This window comes from Anser brachyrhynchus, assembly GCF_964034855.1.
Source record: "Anser brachyrhynchus genome assembly, chromosome: 7".
Taxonomy (NCBI): Eukaryota; Metazoa; Chordata; class Aves; order Anseriformes; family Anatidae; genus Anser; species Anser brachyrhynchus.
In genome coordinates, this window is record NC_137701.1 from 11,540,131 (window position 1) to 11,557,685 (window position 17,555).

The 17,555-nt window shown below is 45.6% G+C and overlaps 2 protein-coding genes across 9 annotated transcripts in view; one reads left to right on the plus strand and one right to left on the minus strand.

Moving 5' to 3' along the window:
* The window catches only part of AGAP1 (ArfGAP with GTPase domain, ankyrin repeat and PH domain 1), a 373,475-nt gene extending 360,519 nt beyond the window's left edge, over positions 1–12,956 (minus strand). For 2 of the 6 annotated variants that reach the window (XM_080600161.1, XM_080600158.1), the window contains exon 1: positions 12,620–12,956. In XM_080600161.1, coding sequence (XP_080456287.1) covers positions 12,620–12,782 — 163 coding nt within the window. In that variant the 5' untranslated portion in view covers positions 12,783–12,956. The remainder of the gene's footprint in view (positions 1–12,619) is intronic. The other 4 variants (XM_080600166.1, XM_080600165.1, XM_080600167.1 and 1 more) reach the window with 3 other exon arrangements.
* Positions 12,957–13,256: 300 nt separating this feature from the next.
* The window catches only part of TRPM8 (transient receptor potential cation channel subfamily M member 8), a gene marked incomplete at its 5' end in the record, with an annotated part of 141,129 nt that continues 136,830 nt past the window's right edge, over positions 13,257–17,555 (plus strand). For 2 of the 3 annotated variants that reach the window (XM_080600173.1, XM_080600171.1), the window contains 2 exons: positions 13,258–13,420; positions 14,965–15,063. Coding sequence is in view for 1 of the 3 variants with exons in the window: in XM_080600171.1 (XP_080456297.1) it covers positions 15,055–15,063 (9 nt within the window). Of the gene's footprint in view, positions 13,421–14,964; positions 15,064–17,555 lie in introns of all 3 variants that reach the window. The other variant, XM_080600185.1, reaches the window with a different exon arrangement.

Here is a 17,555-nt window from a genome sequence, read left to right on the forward strand (position 1 = left end):
TTTGGAGCGTATCAGCAGCATCGTCAATTTTAACAATTTCATGTAATACAGAGCTGCCACCCATCACTGTCAACATCGTGTGCAAACGGATCAGAAGCTTGCACAGAGACCCACAGAAGTCTTTCAACTCCAACCTCAAACAACAACCTAAAATTAATTTTCCAGAAGGAACATATTTTGAAGGAGAACTGGGAGCACTGTTACTCAGCATTATTCATGATACCAAAAAAAAAAAAAGAAAGACTCAAAAAGCTGAAATTATGCAAATACTTACAAGGCTTTGTTATAAATGCTTAAAAAAAAATGGAAAACCTCTACTACATCACTGATTTTATATTCACACAAGGAAAGGAACATTATTTTCCTTCATTGCCGTTATATACTAGGTTGTTTTTTTCCTAGCTGACACACGTACCCTTGGCAACACAGCCAGTAACACCTTCTAGCCAAAAACAGGGACCATGCAATTAGCAACAAAATGGTTAGTAACTGCTTTATCAGAATTTTCATCATCAAATGCCCACATCTATTTTCGTTTTCCAAGCTGCTGTTCTTGTTCTACTCCTAACAATGAAGTTATCCAAATGAGATGCACACAGCCCATCTTTCTCTGAAGAACCTGAGAGCTGGCACCTTGAACAGCAGTGACAGCAGGTCACTGGCTCACATCATGGAAATCCTGTCTCTGACTTTCAGCTACCGCTTCCTAGGCCCTAGCTGTGTTTTTTCCAAGAGCATTCCACCTTTGCCTGATCATAAAAGCCCGCCAATGCTACAGATGATCATGAGTACTACGAAGACTGTAACGGCTTACTATGACAGAAGCATTAGTTATCTCATCTTAACATATCATGAAGCATTTAGACACTAAAGCCTAACTCATTCATCACATTAGGCTTAAAAAGAAGAGAGAGCAATATTCAAGTCTAAGTAGAAAATCAAATGTCAGCTCAACTACTCCTTCATACTCCTTCAAAACTTCTGAAGGCACGGTTTTCAGGAGGTTTTGTTCCTTCCCTCCCTACAATGGATTTTGAATTCTTTTCATTCTTATGACGCTAACAACGGAAATGTGAAAACAGCAAAGCCCCCATTTTAACAGCCAAAATCAGTCAGGATCATCTCCAGGGATAGTCACTCACTACCTTTTTAGAACATTTTATATCTCACTGATAGTATCAAGTCTCCAGTTAGATCCATCTACCCTTCAGGACAAGTGCTGTGAGAAGCTGAGCATCTATCCCCTGTGTCAGGATAATCCCACTGCATTAAAAATAGGCTTCCCAGAAGGCAGCCGCTTGGAGCTGATAACTGAAATGCCTCATTGTATCTAACTTACAAACCGAATCAGTCTTGGTATCATCAGTTATGCTGCTCAAGAGGAAAGCATTAAGTGTGCAGAACAGAAGACTGCAGCTGCAGCAGTGGAAGCCACACGTACTAGGTGACACACACACACACACCAGGCTTCCATCATGCAGGCGTCTAAACTCTAGCAAATGACCCATGCCACAACTGCTTCAGCATTTGCGGTGCTACGCTTGTCATTCCCTTGCCTTCCTTGCTGTCCTCACACTCTATTTTCCATCAATTCCAGTTTCTCAATTCTTACTATATCTTTCCAAACACCCACATACAAATCTTGTCTCTCAAATACTCTGCAAAGAAACCCAAGAAAGCTTCTTCCTTTCAATTCGGAAAGGGTTGAACACTCTTGAATGCTTTTTCCCCTTTATACTGTAATCTCACCTCACAGGCAGAGGGGAAGGCAATAAAACCAAAGGCTTGCTTCTTCATAGTTCAAACAAATTTAAGTCCAATATTACGCAACAATGCTTTCCATACAATCCATAAGAAAATTTAACTTCTGTATCCCGTGCAGGCAGCTCAACGTTTTGAAAGCAATACAGGTAATTTAGCAGGGCAAGCTCATAACCAGAAATACTGCAGGTCACGACTGCTATAGTTGGCACCCTGTCTTCACCGAGCTGGAGTGTTAGGACAGCTGCTACAGGAAGGCTGACTAGACGACTGGATCTTTGTCTCCGTGACATTAAAATGATTATAAAGCTTCAAACCACTTCAAGTAGGTTCACTGAATGACTAATTCTGGCTGTGACACTCTAGAAAACAGGGAAAATGAGGGACCATTTGGAGATTTATTTCAACTGTGTGCTTTATCAATCCATACACAGCCTTCAACATCTCTCTCCTTTTCCCCACATCTCTGGTTTGGGTGTGTTTTCCTGAGTTTGGCTGGTATCTCTGGTGAAATTCACTGCTGGATTAAAAACAGGAAATCTTTCTTGGGTTACTGACCAAGTGATGCAAAAAGCCTTCCTTCTGGTTCACAATTAGTTAACTCCGATACACAAACATTTGCAAAGTTGAGTGGGATACATTTAAATGACTGCTGCCTTGGCAGCCAGTGGCATGCTTTTAGCACATTTCCCCTAGAGAACACAGTTGCTGTGATACCTAAAAGACAGGCTTCCTGGCTTTTCTTCTGAGCATGCTAAGTGAAGTAGTGAAATAACAGAAATTGCACATTCTCACAGTACTGGTTACAGGATGCTAAAATATCCTGCAACAGTACCTATCCTGCTGTGTCCTCCTGGTTCTGCTACTGAAAAACGTAGAATCAAAGTCATCTGGGTTGGAAAAGACCTGCAAGATCACCCCATCCATCCATCAACCTGACCTAACACCTCCCACCACCAAACCACGTCCCTCAGTGCCACATCCTCACGTCTCTTAAATACCGCCACGGATGGCGATTCCACAACTTCCCCAGGCAGCCCATTCCAGTGCCTGACCTCCTTCTCCATGCAGAAATTCTTTCTAATGCCCAACCTAAACCTCCTTGATGCAACTTGTGGCCATCGCATCGTGTCCTATCACTTGTCACCTGAGGGAAGAGACCAGGACCCTGACCCCAGGCTCACCAGTGCTGCATACAAGGTGATGATCACTCCCCTAGCCCCACTGGCCACATTACTTCTGATGGAGGTCAGGATGCCATTGGCCTTCTTGGACACCTGGGCACACTGCTGGCTCACGTTTAGTTGTAGCTCTGAAGTACAGATATAGTGGTATAAATTCATAGAAAAATTACTAACAGGAAGAACATCATCTGCAGTTTTAGCTTAATAGAAACTGTAAACACTACCAAATTCACATTAAGGAGAATTTTCCTCCAGTTTTCATATTAAATTATGTCCAATTGTTTTCATCTAGGCTATAAATGGCCCTTCAATTCCCTCAAAATGACACCAAAAAAAAAAAGATAAAAACCAATACAAGTCTGAAGCTTCTCATAAGTAAACAAATAAAAAGCCCACAGATGTATTGCAATACAGCTAAAGCTATAGACTCAATTACAGCATTCGCAAGAGTCACTTTGCTTGCCTGTATTTATTTACTTAAGCATAGAAGGGGAAATTAGCAAATAAAATAGTTGTCTAATCATTAGGCTTACATTCATTACCCAAGTATGTAAGCAAATAAAGCTACTACACAAGACACAAAAATTATACACCTCAGTCATATCAACCCTGTATTTTTGTGCTTGCTTCTTCAAGTGGCTCAGTGAAGCAACAGGGGGGAAAAAGAAAGCCAAGCCGCTCACTGAGTTGGAAATGCACTGTCATCTCAATACCCCTTCATCTGTGGCATTGCATAGCCTCCAAAGACGACGTTAGTCAGAAGCCTGAAATAGCATTAATGAGATTGGATGTGTATAGACCGGTTAAATAATGCATCTGCTTCCATCTTCTTTTTAAAAGAGACACTAAACACTTCCAGGAAGATCTGGGGCTGTCAGCTGCACCACAATGGATGCACTACGAACGAGGGAATCCAACAATGCCTGCTTCCTCTTACATTTGTAATTACAAAGTGGAACTTTCTATGAGGTCACATTTCCACGGTAGCCTGAGCACAACAATGCGAGACCACATCTTATTATTACCTTATTTCTAAGGTTATTCACAAAATTTGTGCAATATTTATAACCTTATCACAATTACACAGAAGTACACATTACTCCAAACAACTTTGGATCAAAAGCTGTCCAGAAGACTTAAAAAGTTGTTGAAATCATTCCGTATAGATACGGGGAACTGAAATACTCTTGACTTTACAACATCCTTTTAAAAGAAATTTAATCTTATCACTATTCCCCACCCTCTACCCTCAGGCTGGAGAGTTTATGAACACCCTTGAACCCTCTCCCTTCACTGCATGTTAATGCTGCATTTTCCATCTCATCCTCTGCTTCCCTGTTCTCTGCCAGTTGATTGAAGAGAGAGGTGAGAAAAAACAATCATCTCGGTGTTAACAAAGGCAGGTATGCATCCCTGGAAGGGATGGACTCCTTAAGAAGCTTGCTAACTGCCACAATTCTAGGGAATCAATCAGTGATAACAGGAGGACTGGGAGAGATGGCTCCTGGTGGAGCCCACAGGAGTGGCACACCCAGTATTGTCTTAGCTCAGAAGCAGGGAGCTGGGAAAACCACAGACTGTTGGCTTTGAGCTCAAAGGAATGTTCTTTTAGTTAGGATAAGCTTCTTAGCCAGACCTCTCCCTCTGAAATATTAACAATTTTGCCATCACAGAGGCCAGTAACCAACTGTGCACCCCAGAGGTCAATACTGGCTGGCTCTGATCTCATCTAACGTCTTAATGAATGCCCTGGATGACAGGGCAGAGCATACCCGCAGCACATCTGCAGACGTTGTGGAGCAGCTGATGCAGCAGAGGGCCACGCAGCCACCCCCAGAGGGACAGGCCGCGGAGATGGGCAGGCAGGCAGGAGCCTGGGGGAGTCCAACCAGGAGAGGTGCAGAGTCCTGCCCCTGGGGAGGAACTCTTCAGTGAAACTGCTTCACCTCCTCCATCCCACCTCAGCTCAGACAGGGTGCCCAGCCCCACGTCCCGGCGCCTCCCGAAGCTCCCCAAGGAGGAGACCCCACAGGCTCTGGGCAGCCTGTGCCAGGGCTGCGGCACCCGCCCAGCACAGAAGTGCTGCCTGGTGCTCAGAGGGAGCCTCCTGGGCTCCGGGCTGTGCCCAGGGCCTCTCGGCCTGGCGCTGGGCACCGCTGGATGGAGCCCGGCTCTGTGCTCTGTGCCCTCCCCTCAGGTGTCTGTGGATGCGGATGAACTCCCCCCTGAGCCTCCTCTCCCCCAGGCTGAGCAGCCCCAGCTCTCTCAGCCTCCCCTCAAAGGAGAGGTGCTCCAGACCCTTCAGCATCTTCGTGACCCTTCACTGGACTCCCCCCAGTAGCTCCAGGTCTCTCCTGTACTGAGGAACTCAGCACTGGACCCAACACTTACCAGTGCTGAGAACTTAGTTTTATTTTCTTAAAAGAAAAAGTTAATCTTCCCCCCAGATACCCTCCCCTAGTATGGTAGGCTGGCAAAGGACCAGGCATCCAGGAAGGATCCAGGCACCTGAGCCAAGCTGCTCTCCCACTGGGGTACAGGCACAGCTCACCACACCAGCACCCTCAGCCTGGGTGCAGGGCTCCCAGCACCAACCCCAAACCAAACCGGTCTAAGCCCTGCACTCCCAGGAAGGCCCCAGAGCCATAGTGGGGTGTCCCCACACAGCACCTCATGAAAAACACCAAGGCTGGAGTGGGGTTGGACGGGGGCGAAGGGTACACCTGGGGTTAGAGCCCTCATCCTCCTCATGTGCCCAGGGGTCTGCGGCCAGCTGCAGCATCCCAGGGAGCCTCAGCACCGCCGTGGACCCAGCGGTGCACAGGTCTGCTGAAGTCACAGGTAGAGGGACAGCTGCGGCATCTCCTCCTCTGTGTCACTGCCTCCTGCTCCAACCTGGTCCTGGACCTTTTGGGATCTTTGTCCCAAGGCCCCCAATATTCCAGCCTCCACCAGGCAGCAGCCCCTGCAGGGCACTTGCACAGCCTCGCCACAGGGCTCCACACGGAGATGTCTCTCTCCATGAAGCCATATTTAAGTCCTGATGGTGCCCAATTCCCAGAAGCCCTTAAAACAAGTGAGCAACATCCCGCAGTCTGTCCATATCCAGCAGTCCTTGCTCAATTATCGCACGTTATAAAGACAAGCCAGAGCACAAAAGAGAAGCTTAGCATAGATCCCTGTCAGTACGGGTAACATGAAGCACAAGCAGTCCTTGAAGCTGGTCAAGGACAAAAACTAATATTACAGAAGACAAATCTCCTATTCTCACAGAGGTTAGGATTACCAAAAACATTTAAAGCAATGTTTTCTTTTTTCAGAATAGGGGAACTTTATCCCCTGTAATTTTCACTGACTGTATGAAATCATTTTAGATTTTTTCCACAAATGGTAGAAGGCTGTCTGTATCAAAGTCAGAAAGGGTAACCTTAACACAAAAAACAACAATTGCAGAAACGATGTTTTAAAAGCGCTGTAAGCAAAAGGTCACACAGTTAAGATGCAAATGAATTCTCTATTTCAGCTACTACGTTATTTTGCACTCGTGTTATCTTAAATACCAACAGCGCCATTTACCCTTCTCGTTGGTAGGGACAAAACAAGTTCCCAGTTGTGATGCAGCAGAGAGTGAAGTATTCCTGAGGTTTGTGGAGACATTCTTCATCTGCCTGGCACCATTCCCAAACTCCACCGTTCTCCAAAAAAGTATGCTTTTTTTTTTCCATTTTATACTGTAGTCTGATGGGCTACTTTTAAGTATACCCCATAAGTATTTGCAAATTAATGGAATACATGGTATTTTCACAGTTTTCATCACTTGCTGCAAGGTTCAACCCCCTTGCTCCACACAGTGAAGTTCACAGCTAGAGAGCGGATACCTCACACCCTGGGTAACAGACTCATGGGATCACCTAGGTTAGAAAAAACCTTCAACATCCAGTCCAGCCACCGCATCCACACGGCTCCTAAATACCTCCCAGGACAGGGATCCCACCAGTGCCCCAGGCTGCCCGTTGCAATGTTTGAGACCATCTCCTTGCCACCTGAGGGAAGAGACGGGCACCGCCAGGCCACAGCCTCCTCTCAGTAGCTGTAGGGAGCCGCGAGGCCTCCTCTCGGCCTCCTCCTCCCCAGACGAAGCAGCCCCGGCTCCCTCAGCCACCGCTCCCAGCCTCGTTTCCAGGCCCTTCCCAGAGTCCTCGCTCATGCATCTCCACACCTCCCTGTAGTGAGGGGCCCCAAACTGAGCACGATATTCAAGGTGCTGGCTGACTGGATTCCCTACATCTGACTGAACCACATGAATTGAATCCCCCAGAACAGAACAGAACAGAACACACAAAAAAGCACATTGCTAGCATGCTCTACTGTTGCCCTCTCTCCCACAAATCTGAAACAAGATGGCCATGCTACGAAACTGTTCCCCAGACACTGCCTCAAAAAGTTTTCCTCAAAGTAAAATTCAGTGCAAGACTACAGACTCCTGCCAGACAAATTACTACATCTTAAATTATTTATTTTGCAGACCTGAAAAGCAAACCGAGCAAAAATTACCCTTGTTTTGCATGCTAAGATGTCATAATCAGCCTCCAAAACCATTTTAAAGCATTTTGGCACCCATATGAAATGGGTCTGCATCATTTTTCATTACGTTTGGAGTATCAGCTTTATCACTACAAATCCCATAGACTGATCCACAGTTTAAAAAAGCACAGCAGTAAAACAGCTTGAACAGGGTGACTAGTATTAAGGTTTCAAGATGCCACTGTCTTATGCAAAACTTGTTTCTTCAGCTTTGCTCATTTACACTTAAATATCTAAACTACACCACCATTCCATTGACTTATTTAAATACTACAACATACTCCCAAACTCTCCTCCCCAGTAGCTTGACTTAAATTATTTGCTTGCAAGGAGATACACAAATGCTTGATCTCCTAAGTCTGTTTCAACCGAAGGGCTAAGTAAAAGGGGTGCCCGGTATTCAGCTTTCAGAGTGGCTATAATCGTTTTCAAGTTGCAGCTTTGATACCGCTCTCAGCAAAAGCTGATTGCAGGACAGCCTTGGCAGCCTCCCACGAGCTCCCTGTACGTTATTAAGGAGCATCTACTTCACCGCAGCGATTCACCCCTGCCTCGTCACAAACAGGCAAGTTAAAGACAAATCCCGTATTTTCAACAAGTAATCATAGGTTGGAAAGGACCTTCAAGGTCATCGAGTCCAACCACCAAGCTGACCCACTGGGTCCCACCACCAAACCCCATCCCTAAACCCGACATCCCAAAAACTTCCCGGGACGGGGACTCTGCCACCCCCGGGCAGCACCTTCCAGTGCCCAACCACCCTGCCCGTGACAAAATCCTTCCCCACATCCAATCTAAACCTCCCCTGGCACAACCTGAGACTTCTTGCTCACATCCTATCCGTTGTTACCAAGAGACCCACGCCTCCTCGCTGCAGCCTCCCTTCCAGAACAGGGAGACAAAACAGGCTGATCGCTGGCATCCTTGTCATTTCTGTCTGTAGACTCATATTCCACAGCAGAACTCTTTTTTTTTTTTTTTTTTTAACAGTACATTCACCCAATTTGTCTCATTGCTCAGTCTCAAGATGTGTTAAAATACTACCGTTATCTCAAACCCAGAAGCGAACGTAACTTCTGTGAGACGGCGCCCCCCAGTACCAGCACTTAAGGAGTCACGAAGCAGAGGGCTCCAAGGAAAGAAGGGCCATGGCAGGGAACAAAACACAGCTTGAGACCCACAGCAATGACAGGTGCCCCTAACCTGCACTTCAAGAGCTTTCACTCAACCGTAAGTTTCTTTATTATCAAAAAATACCATATTTAAAAATGACTGAAGAAAAAATAAAGCACAGCTTATTTATACCTTCCACCACATTCCAGCACCCACTCCCCAATGCACCACAATCTCTGCACTGCCCTGAACATGTTATTTCCAAGTATACAGACCTCATCTTTTCTCTAAGATTGAGATGACTTCTGAAGTCCCAAGACTGAAGGGAAATAGTTAATAATCATAATTTCAAAACCCAAATTAGCATTCACAAAACAATTTTGAAATTCCTTCTTTTTTCCTTCTTCTTTAACAGAAAGATTAAAATAGGAATCACAAGAAGATACTCTGGCGCAAAGCTCTTCATAGCTAAGCACCGTTTGGTATAGCATCTGTAAGATTCAAAGCAACAACCTCTAAAAACCCTCAAAAAAAACCCACAGACCACAGAGATCTTCAAATCACTGTCAGGGCACACTGAAGCCAGTATCTTAAGCGTGGTTGTTAGGCTTTGTTTTATCAGCAGAGGATTCAAGATACTTCTTGTCTTCCCCGTAGTTAGAAAAATCTGCTCAAACCCCGTGTTGAAGCAGAGTGTTTTGACAGGCTTGCCACTGCGCAAAAGGATAGCAAACTATTTTGGATGCTCAACGCCTGCTGCATTAGTGCCTGTTAGTAACAAGTTAAGTACATTAGCAAAAGAATTTTTATGGACTATCAGCCAAGAAGAAGACATTGACACTGTTTAGTTGTTTTAACGTAATTTCATGAAGGATTAGAAAATTTTCAGATTGCTTCACTCCTTTTCTTTGGTTTTGCATCATTCTTCAAATTTTATAGCAACACAGCACTAGCCTCATTCTGGACAAGAGAAAAGGGAACTGATACATCCAGCTGTTACCTACCCTTACATAACTACATTCACACCTTGAGAGCATCCTGTCTTGAAAATCTGTGGTGTTTCCAGCAGTTTAAGGACTGCTGAAGTCTACTCATGTTTCCTTCTCTCTGTTCATAAGTACTCTACATACTTGATCCAAGAACCGTTGAATGCTGATCAAGTACTGATGCCTCTACTCATAGAACTCAGCTCATGAGCCACAGAACAGGTAACAGCCTAAGTGACAGCATCTGAAGTTGCTTGGTTACTTATCATGGATTTCATAACAAAAAACATACTTCTGTTCAATTTTCAAATTTAATTCTGCAACCGTGAAATGCAAGAACCTGAAAGTAACCAGCTCTTAGCACTTTTATCCTATGTGGAAAAACTAACGAACCAATATCACACAAATGCTTTAGCAATTACCACACCAAACTCAGGACAACACAAGGAAAGAAATCTCTGAAAAAATCAAATCAAATCAAAGCATCAATTCAGGACACAATTAGCAGTCAGCAGTTGCTCTCTTAGGATTAGATACAACTCCTGTCCTTGAATATGAAGAATCATTGCTGCTAGAAGACCAGCTTCATTTCACATTATTGCAACAGTCATTGATCCAGAAAGTGTGCCCAGACACTCCTCTAACAGAGCTCAAAGCCTAGAAAGGAGTTTACACTGCCAATAATTTATTTTTTTTAATAGTAGACTGAGTAAGCCAGTGACATCTACAACAAAAAAGAAATTCTGAGAATAAGTAATAGTGTACTTTGCTGAATTAAGTCTCAAACTGCTTTAGATTCCAAGTGTGTTCTCCTCCAGATCCATAAAACCTCTCTTGAGCAAGTAAGAATTATTGGAGCTGATCAAGGCGCACATGCTGGTTGGAGTTACGGTTTAAAGCAGCCTGAACTAACGAGACCACATTCTTTTCTTTAAAGGGTACGTTTTCTTTTTCCACTGGAAAAAACTATTTCAGCACAAAGTTACTTAATATTTTCTCATCTCAGCCACGTGCCAACACCACAATTCCTCACTATCAGTAAAAAAGCTGAATACCTTGAACTGAAAAGGCTTCATGTGAGTTAGGGAGTTATCATTACAACACTCAACTCTGCAGCTCAGTAAGGACTTACGAGACTGCAACAGCAGCAAAACAGATGAGACCCTCCAAGTTCTCCAAACACGCAATAAGAAGTTACCATGTAAAGCTAAGAGCTAATTTCACAGAAAAATAGTCAAAGGAGGTTTACCAAAATACACAACCTGGTGCAGTTGTAATCCAGGAGAGAGGTGAATCTTTTTTGCCTTTTTTCTTTTTGCTGTTGTTACTAAAAATTGCATATATGTAAAATTCAGGGTTACTCCAAGAGCCCTCCAAATGAAAAATGACCTAAAATAGGCACTTTTTCTAGATAAATCTTTCCCATGAATCAGATGTGCTGGTTGCATGACTCAGTGTCCAACGCAAGTTAGACAGCAAACTGTCTCCGAAAATTTTACTCATCAGCTTTGCTTTTGAAAGACATTTGCAGGCTGCTGTTTTGTTTTTAGAGCCTTTATGAGTGACAACGGAACGGAGCTACAGTTAGGTAACAAGCCATTAATACTTGACAAGACAAACGCGAGTCACATGCTACGAAGATAACTACAGAGAACACTTCACATCCTCCTCCCACTTCTGCACAAGCTTGGCTGCATCACTAAGCATCAAGAAACATGACATTTAGAACCACAAAAACATGCATTAATTACCACTAAATATATATCTTTTTTTTTCCCTGAAGGACATCATCTATCCCACAGAAATCCAAACACCAGCAGTACTGCGAAAGGAACAGTGGTGCCTGTGTCCCCTTCCCACAACATATATTAAGTTTCCATCTCTTCCGTGAAAGCAGAGAGCAAATGGAAGGACTCCCAGGAGGGGCGCAGAAGCTGACAGCCACTCATCATCATCTCAACAAGTGACAAGTACAATAGGCAACACGCAGAAACCTCTACTGCATACTCAGTCCCCAGTCAAGTCCGTTCATCAAACTGCCTTCTTCAATACGTGACAGGCGCTGCCAGGCTCCCCAGCTTGCTATGCAGGACACTAACAAGGATTATTGCCCCCTCCCCCTAAAATGTTGATGGTACCTGTGTTTAATACCACGTTGCCTGTTTGTTCAAGCTGCACGGCTCCAGTGAGATGAATCGGTTAGCTTTTGAAGTCACAAATCCCAGTTACTTTCTTTACGACATATGCTTTAAGGAGGATAGAGGCCATCAAAACCTGATAGCTGTAACCAGCTCTCTATTTCAGATGCTATACATCACACTCTGCTCACTCGAATCCCTTCCAAAACAGCGGCAGACTACTTCAATGGCAAAAGCACACAATACAAGGCTTTAAGCGACTACGCAAAATAACTCAAAGATCTCTTCTTAAAAGACACGTTCTTAGCCAATACTGTTTGCTCTTTTTAACTCCAGTGGTAGCTAAGAAAAATATCTACAGAGTTCCCAGCGCGATTTTTTCTTGTTTTGCACTCTTGAACTGCTTAGGATGTGCATCTGTAGCGCTGCTTTGAGGACAGATACGTATAAATCTACGCTTAGAAGACTTATCTCCATCTTGCTATTGAACCTGCGGGTTTGCTTTTTGTTTTTTTATACTATCGCATGGACTACTGCTCTGTGATACGGTTGTACATCTTGTTTACTCAATGAAACACTGAAACGGAAGCTGTACATTCAGTGTCTCGATCGGAGCCGTACGGAACACCGAATATCTCCTTTTCTCAAGCTCTCCCGAAGGCAGGCATCGTCCTCCTCACCTTACCCCGGTGCTCGCAGGATGCTGCTCTGCCTGCACGCCAGCAGCAAGCGGGCAGCAAAGCAACTTCTCGGAGCGGCACCGAGCCCCCCTTTCCAGCCGGGCCCCCCAAAACCCAGCGCCTCACGGGGTCTGGGGGCACCCCGGGGCAGCCGGCGCGGGGCAGAGGCTCACCTTCGATGGCGATGACATGCTCGCGGATCTGGCTCTGCAGCACGGGCTCCTCCAGGCGCTCCAGCAGCTCGTAGATGGAGTAGATGTTGGGGTGCACCGACTCGAAGCGCTGGATCTCGGCCCGGATGGCTGCCGAGTTGGCCAGCTGCTGCTGGTAGTTCATGGTGCGGCCGCTCCCCTCCTCCTCGTCGTCGTCCCCGTCCCCTCCCCGCCCCGCCGGGCCCCCCCCGCTCCCCGGCAGCGCCTCGCCACAGAGGGACCGGGCCGGGGGGGCAGCGCCGGGGCCGCCCTCACTGCATGGCGGCGGGGCAGGGCGAGACGGCGGCCCCCTGCCAGCTGCGGACCGGCCGCCGGCCCCGCTCCCTCACCTCCGTGGCGGCGGCCGGTCCCGCCGGCAGCCTGCGGCCGGCCCCCCCTCTCCCCTCCCCTCCCCTCCCCTCAGCGCCGCGCTCACCCCCTCGCGCCCCAACGGTCCCAACGGCCGTAACGGTCCTAACGGCTCGGCGCGCGCCCCGGGACCGGGCTGCCCCCCTCCGCCCCCCGTCTTTCTCCTCTGCCTCCTTCACGCACACGCAGGCCGTGCCCCCCTCCCCTGCGTCACACAGCCGTGCCCGCTGCGGGGCGCGCCGGGAAATGTAGGCCGCGGGATCACGTCGCTAAGTTTGCTCCTGTCAGATTAACGATAAATGCAGTAATCGGCTCGGTGCCAGCGAGGCGCTGACTTGAGCGTTTAAGAAGTTGTAACTGCAATTCATGCTGAAAGGAAGGTGCGGGGAGCTGGGGGTCGGCCTCTTCTCACAGGTAACCAGCGATAGGACCACAGGGAATGGCCTCGAGTTGCACCAGGGGAGGTTCAGGCTGGAAATGAGGAGACATTTCTGCTCAGAAAGAGCAGCAGGCATTGGAATGGGTTGCCCAGGGAGATGGTGGCATCACCGTCCCTGGGGGTGTTCAAGGAGAGGTTGGACGTGGTGCTTGCGGACATGGTTTGGTGGGTGATACTGGTGGTAGGGGGATGTTTGGACCAGATGATCTTGGAGGCCTTTTCCAGCCTTAATGATTCTATGATTCTATTCTATGATTGTACGTATGATAAAGTGTGTAGAATTGCCCTGAAAACTTGATCGTGGTCCCAATAAAAGAAAGAGGAATGCTAAAAATGCCACTATTCTCACGCAGGAACACCTAGAGCAGTAATAACTGCTCACTTCTTTGCTGCGGGGGTGACAGAGCACTGGGACAGGTTGCCCACAGAGGTTGTGGAGTCTTCTTCTCTGGAGATATTCAAAACCTGCCTGGATGCCATCCTGCGCAATGTGCTCTAGGTGATCCTGCTCGGCAGGGAGGGGTTGGACTAGATGATCTTGAGAGATCCCATCCAACCTCATCCATTCTGGGATTCTGTAATAAATATCTAATCTACTTCAGGTAAATTACAAATCACAGAACAGTTTGGGTTGGCAGGGACCTCAAAGCCCACCCAGTGCCATCCCTGCCGTAGGCAGGGACCCCTCAAGCAGAGCAGGCCCCATCCAGCCTGGCCTTGGGCACTGCCAGGGATGGGGCACCCACAGCTCCTTGGGCAGCCTGGGACAGGGCCTCACCGCCCTCTGAGGGAAGAATTTCTTCCATAAGTCTAATCTGAACCTCTGCTCTTTCCGTTTAAAACTATTGCCCCTTGTCCTATCACTACACTCCCTGTTAAAGAAGTAAAAAATGATGTTGCGATGAAACATTGCTGTCACTAGCACAAAGAATTATTATGAGGTAAAACAAGTATTATGAAGTAAAACAAATTATTTTCAAACTAGCTATACACACAGCTGGGAATTCACCTCAATAAATTCATATTTAGGATCATTGTTTTATGGATTTAAGCTCCAAAACTGTAAAATGTGAAGCAAACTTTAACAGAAGAAACATTTTAGCATGAGGACACCTTGGTAAGGGATAGTCTCAGGAAAACTGTATCCACTAGCTCTACTGACATATAACACAGCAGTGAATAGAATAATTTCAGTAACTTACTTATTTTTGCCAAAATGCTTAAACAGTTTGTCATTATTTGGGCATACAGCTCTGGCCTCGCAGAGCTGTTAAGCTCTTTTCTCAATGCAGTTGTTTTGCTATGATACTTGTAACTAGATTTTCTGTGGTTTTAAAAATATCTTCTTGTGTAATCCTTGTCTTGACAGTTGGTTATTTGGTAATGTTAAGTCTTAAGGACAGAGGAGGCAAAGATTTTGAAAATTTAACATATATATCAAGTTCATTGAGCTACATTAAAAAAAAAAAGTCAAACTGCTTTGTTTTCTTTTCTCTTCTAAACCATCTGGGAATGTAAGTGGATGATGAAGATCCTTCAGATAATGGCTGTGGTGCTGCTTCTGTCAATTGCCTCTCAGTGAATTCTGCCACGTAATACATCAGCTATTATGCCTGAGGTAAGCAGTTGCTACCAATTTGTACCATACACGTACTAACTAGTGTCTCATTTGCAAATAGTCCCAGTAACACTTGGGTATTAACCTTCTCAATGTGATGGCTCACACATACAAAAACAAACAAACAAACAAAACTACACAACAGAGGTGAAAACTGAAGCTGAGAAGCGAGATGGAGTTTTGGGGTACTACTGAATATATTACTTGGAGAACTGACATTGCCTAATTAACAGCAAATAGCCTTCACCCTCACATGTGTATGAAATGAACTGCCTTTCCGCCAGCAACCAGTGAAGGGGACAGGGATGGGGGTGGAGAGGAGGGACCTCTGAAACCCAGTCTGCTCGTCTGGGTCTGTGCCTATGAATTCTACCAGGAAGACTTCCAAGTATGTTATCTGCAGATGGGAACACAGTAGGGACCTGGTAGGGGAGAGGGAGACTGCAACACTGTGGCTTGTCACTACATCCCCAGGGTGCCAGCAGTGTGGGATAGCCTCAGTGATATCCCCATGTCACCAGGGGATAAATGGCACAGTGCAGCCAGGGCATCCCTGTGGTGGCTTTCCCTTGTCCCCGCTTCCTGGGGCGGGTGAGGAAGCAGCAACCAGTGGTTACTAAAGAACACTTATTTTTCCACAGAGAACCACTTACTGCCAATTTTCCCATTCTGATTCTCAAATGGGGAAGTCTTTAATTCAAGCTGAAGGACTAAAGCTTTCTCAGTATTGATTGCTGACTACTGTGTGAGTTGTCTTCTGCTCTTTCAAATAGTTGAGGGGGAGAGGACAAATAATGTTCATAGATGGCTGTGTTCTCTTCCATCTTCTTTCTCAATAGGGATTGGTATTTTTTATTAGCTTTCTTGTTTTAAATTTCTAATCCTAGTAGGAAACTCTTGAGTAGACAGCAAAAATTTTAAGAGAAATATAGTCACGGCTTTAACTAGTGGGAACTAAACACGGTATTAATGAGGATAACTTGTGAAGCATAAGAGGATTTTGGCTTTCATTTACCTTAGACTGTTTGAATAAGTTAATGGTATGTAGAAAGCTAGTAAATGTAAGCTCTAACGCTGTCATTTTCTTCCCTCCATCCTGATCTGGAGCAGAGGAAGTACCTCACATTACTTGGTCCTTCCGGAAAATGCCTAAGTCAAGAGTAGAGCAGGGAGTTAAGCAGGAGCCTCCGCTGCATGTGAGGCTGACTATTTCCACTGCGGCCTTACGCCTTGTATTCTTCCAGCTCTAAAATTCATGGGAGGCTAAGATGCACGAAAAAATTCCCAGCCAGAGTAGTGTCAACTGCAAATAAATGCAACTACTACATGCAAATAATTGGAGCATGAAAACCCTGTGTTAATAATACTTCTCTAATGCTATGATCCATAGGCCTTCTATGAGGCTTTTGCTATCCTGATTTTTTTTGCTGCTACAGCTTGTATGCAAGCCGTGTAAAATTAAAGCAAAATATAAGCTACTACTGCAGCCTACTCAGATTTCTCACATGAGAAGGCTGTAACAATAAGTAATATTTTCCTGTGCTTGTAGTAGAGATTATCCTTAAATGCTGCTCGTGATGCACAGAGCGATGCTGGATACATCTCTCAGCTACTAAACGGCTTTAGGGAGTCTGGCATCAGAAGTGTTCCATCATCCTTTAATGTGAACTGGGAAAGAGAATGACTTTGACAGCACCGCTGTGAGCGTTAACAAATCTAGTTTTACTTTGGTCTGGGACATGGCTAGCTGGGGCACTTCGCAGCTTTTCGTGGCCTGTGTTTGTCAAAGGTGATATGACTGCTGAAATTGGTGCTTATCTCTGAACCTGGGCAGGTCATGAAACCTAGATCATTTTTTTTTTAGACTTTTTTTTTACAACTATAGAAGGGTTGATGGGCTTTAAGTGAAGCGTACAGAGCGGTCCCAGGAAAGGTTAGCGTTCCGTGCTGGCACTGGAGCTCAGCCCAGTTTTCCTTTCTGAAGGTGAAAGCTCTCCAAGGATGAGCTTCCCATCACACCACGCTCCCACAGAGTTGGCTTTGTGGTTAGGTATGTAACAAAGTGCCATCTGCGCCAGCCTCCTACTCCTCCTCCCTATCTGACAAATCCACTCATTGCCGTGACTACAGAAAGCTAAATTACATGGTTTCATTATGATTTCGGTACTGTTATTCCTTGAAGGTATTCAGCAAGTGGAAAGCAGCATTGAATCAACATCTCAAACAGCTCGAGCTCCTATCAGATGACTCTGTTTATGCACTTCATGCTATTCCCAGTGGCCTAACTCTACAGAAAGTGTGGGAAAGAATTTTGAGGATATGCAATTAGTAAACTCGGACTTAAAGCATGTGGACAATTAAATTTTGCTTTTGGAGCTGAGCCCAAGCATGCCAGGAAAAAGCAAGAAGCAGTTAGACCTTAATGAAAGTGTGATTGTAGAAAACCTCCACCAAGAAGTTACAAATGGGGTTCACAATCCATGCAGCTGATG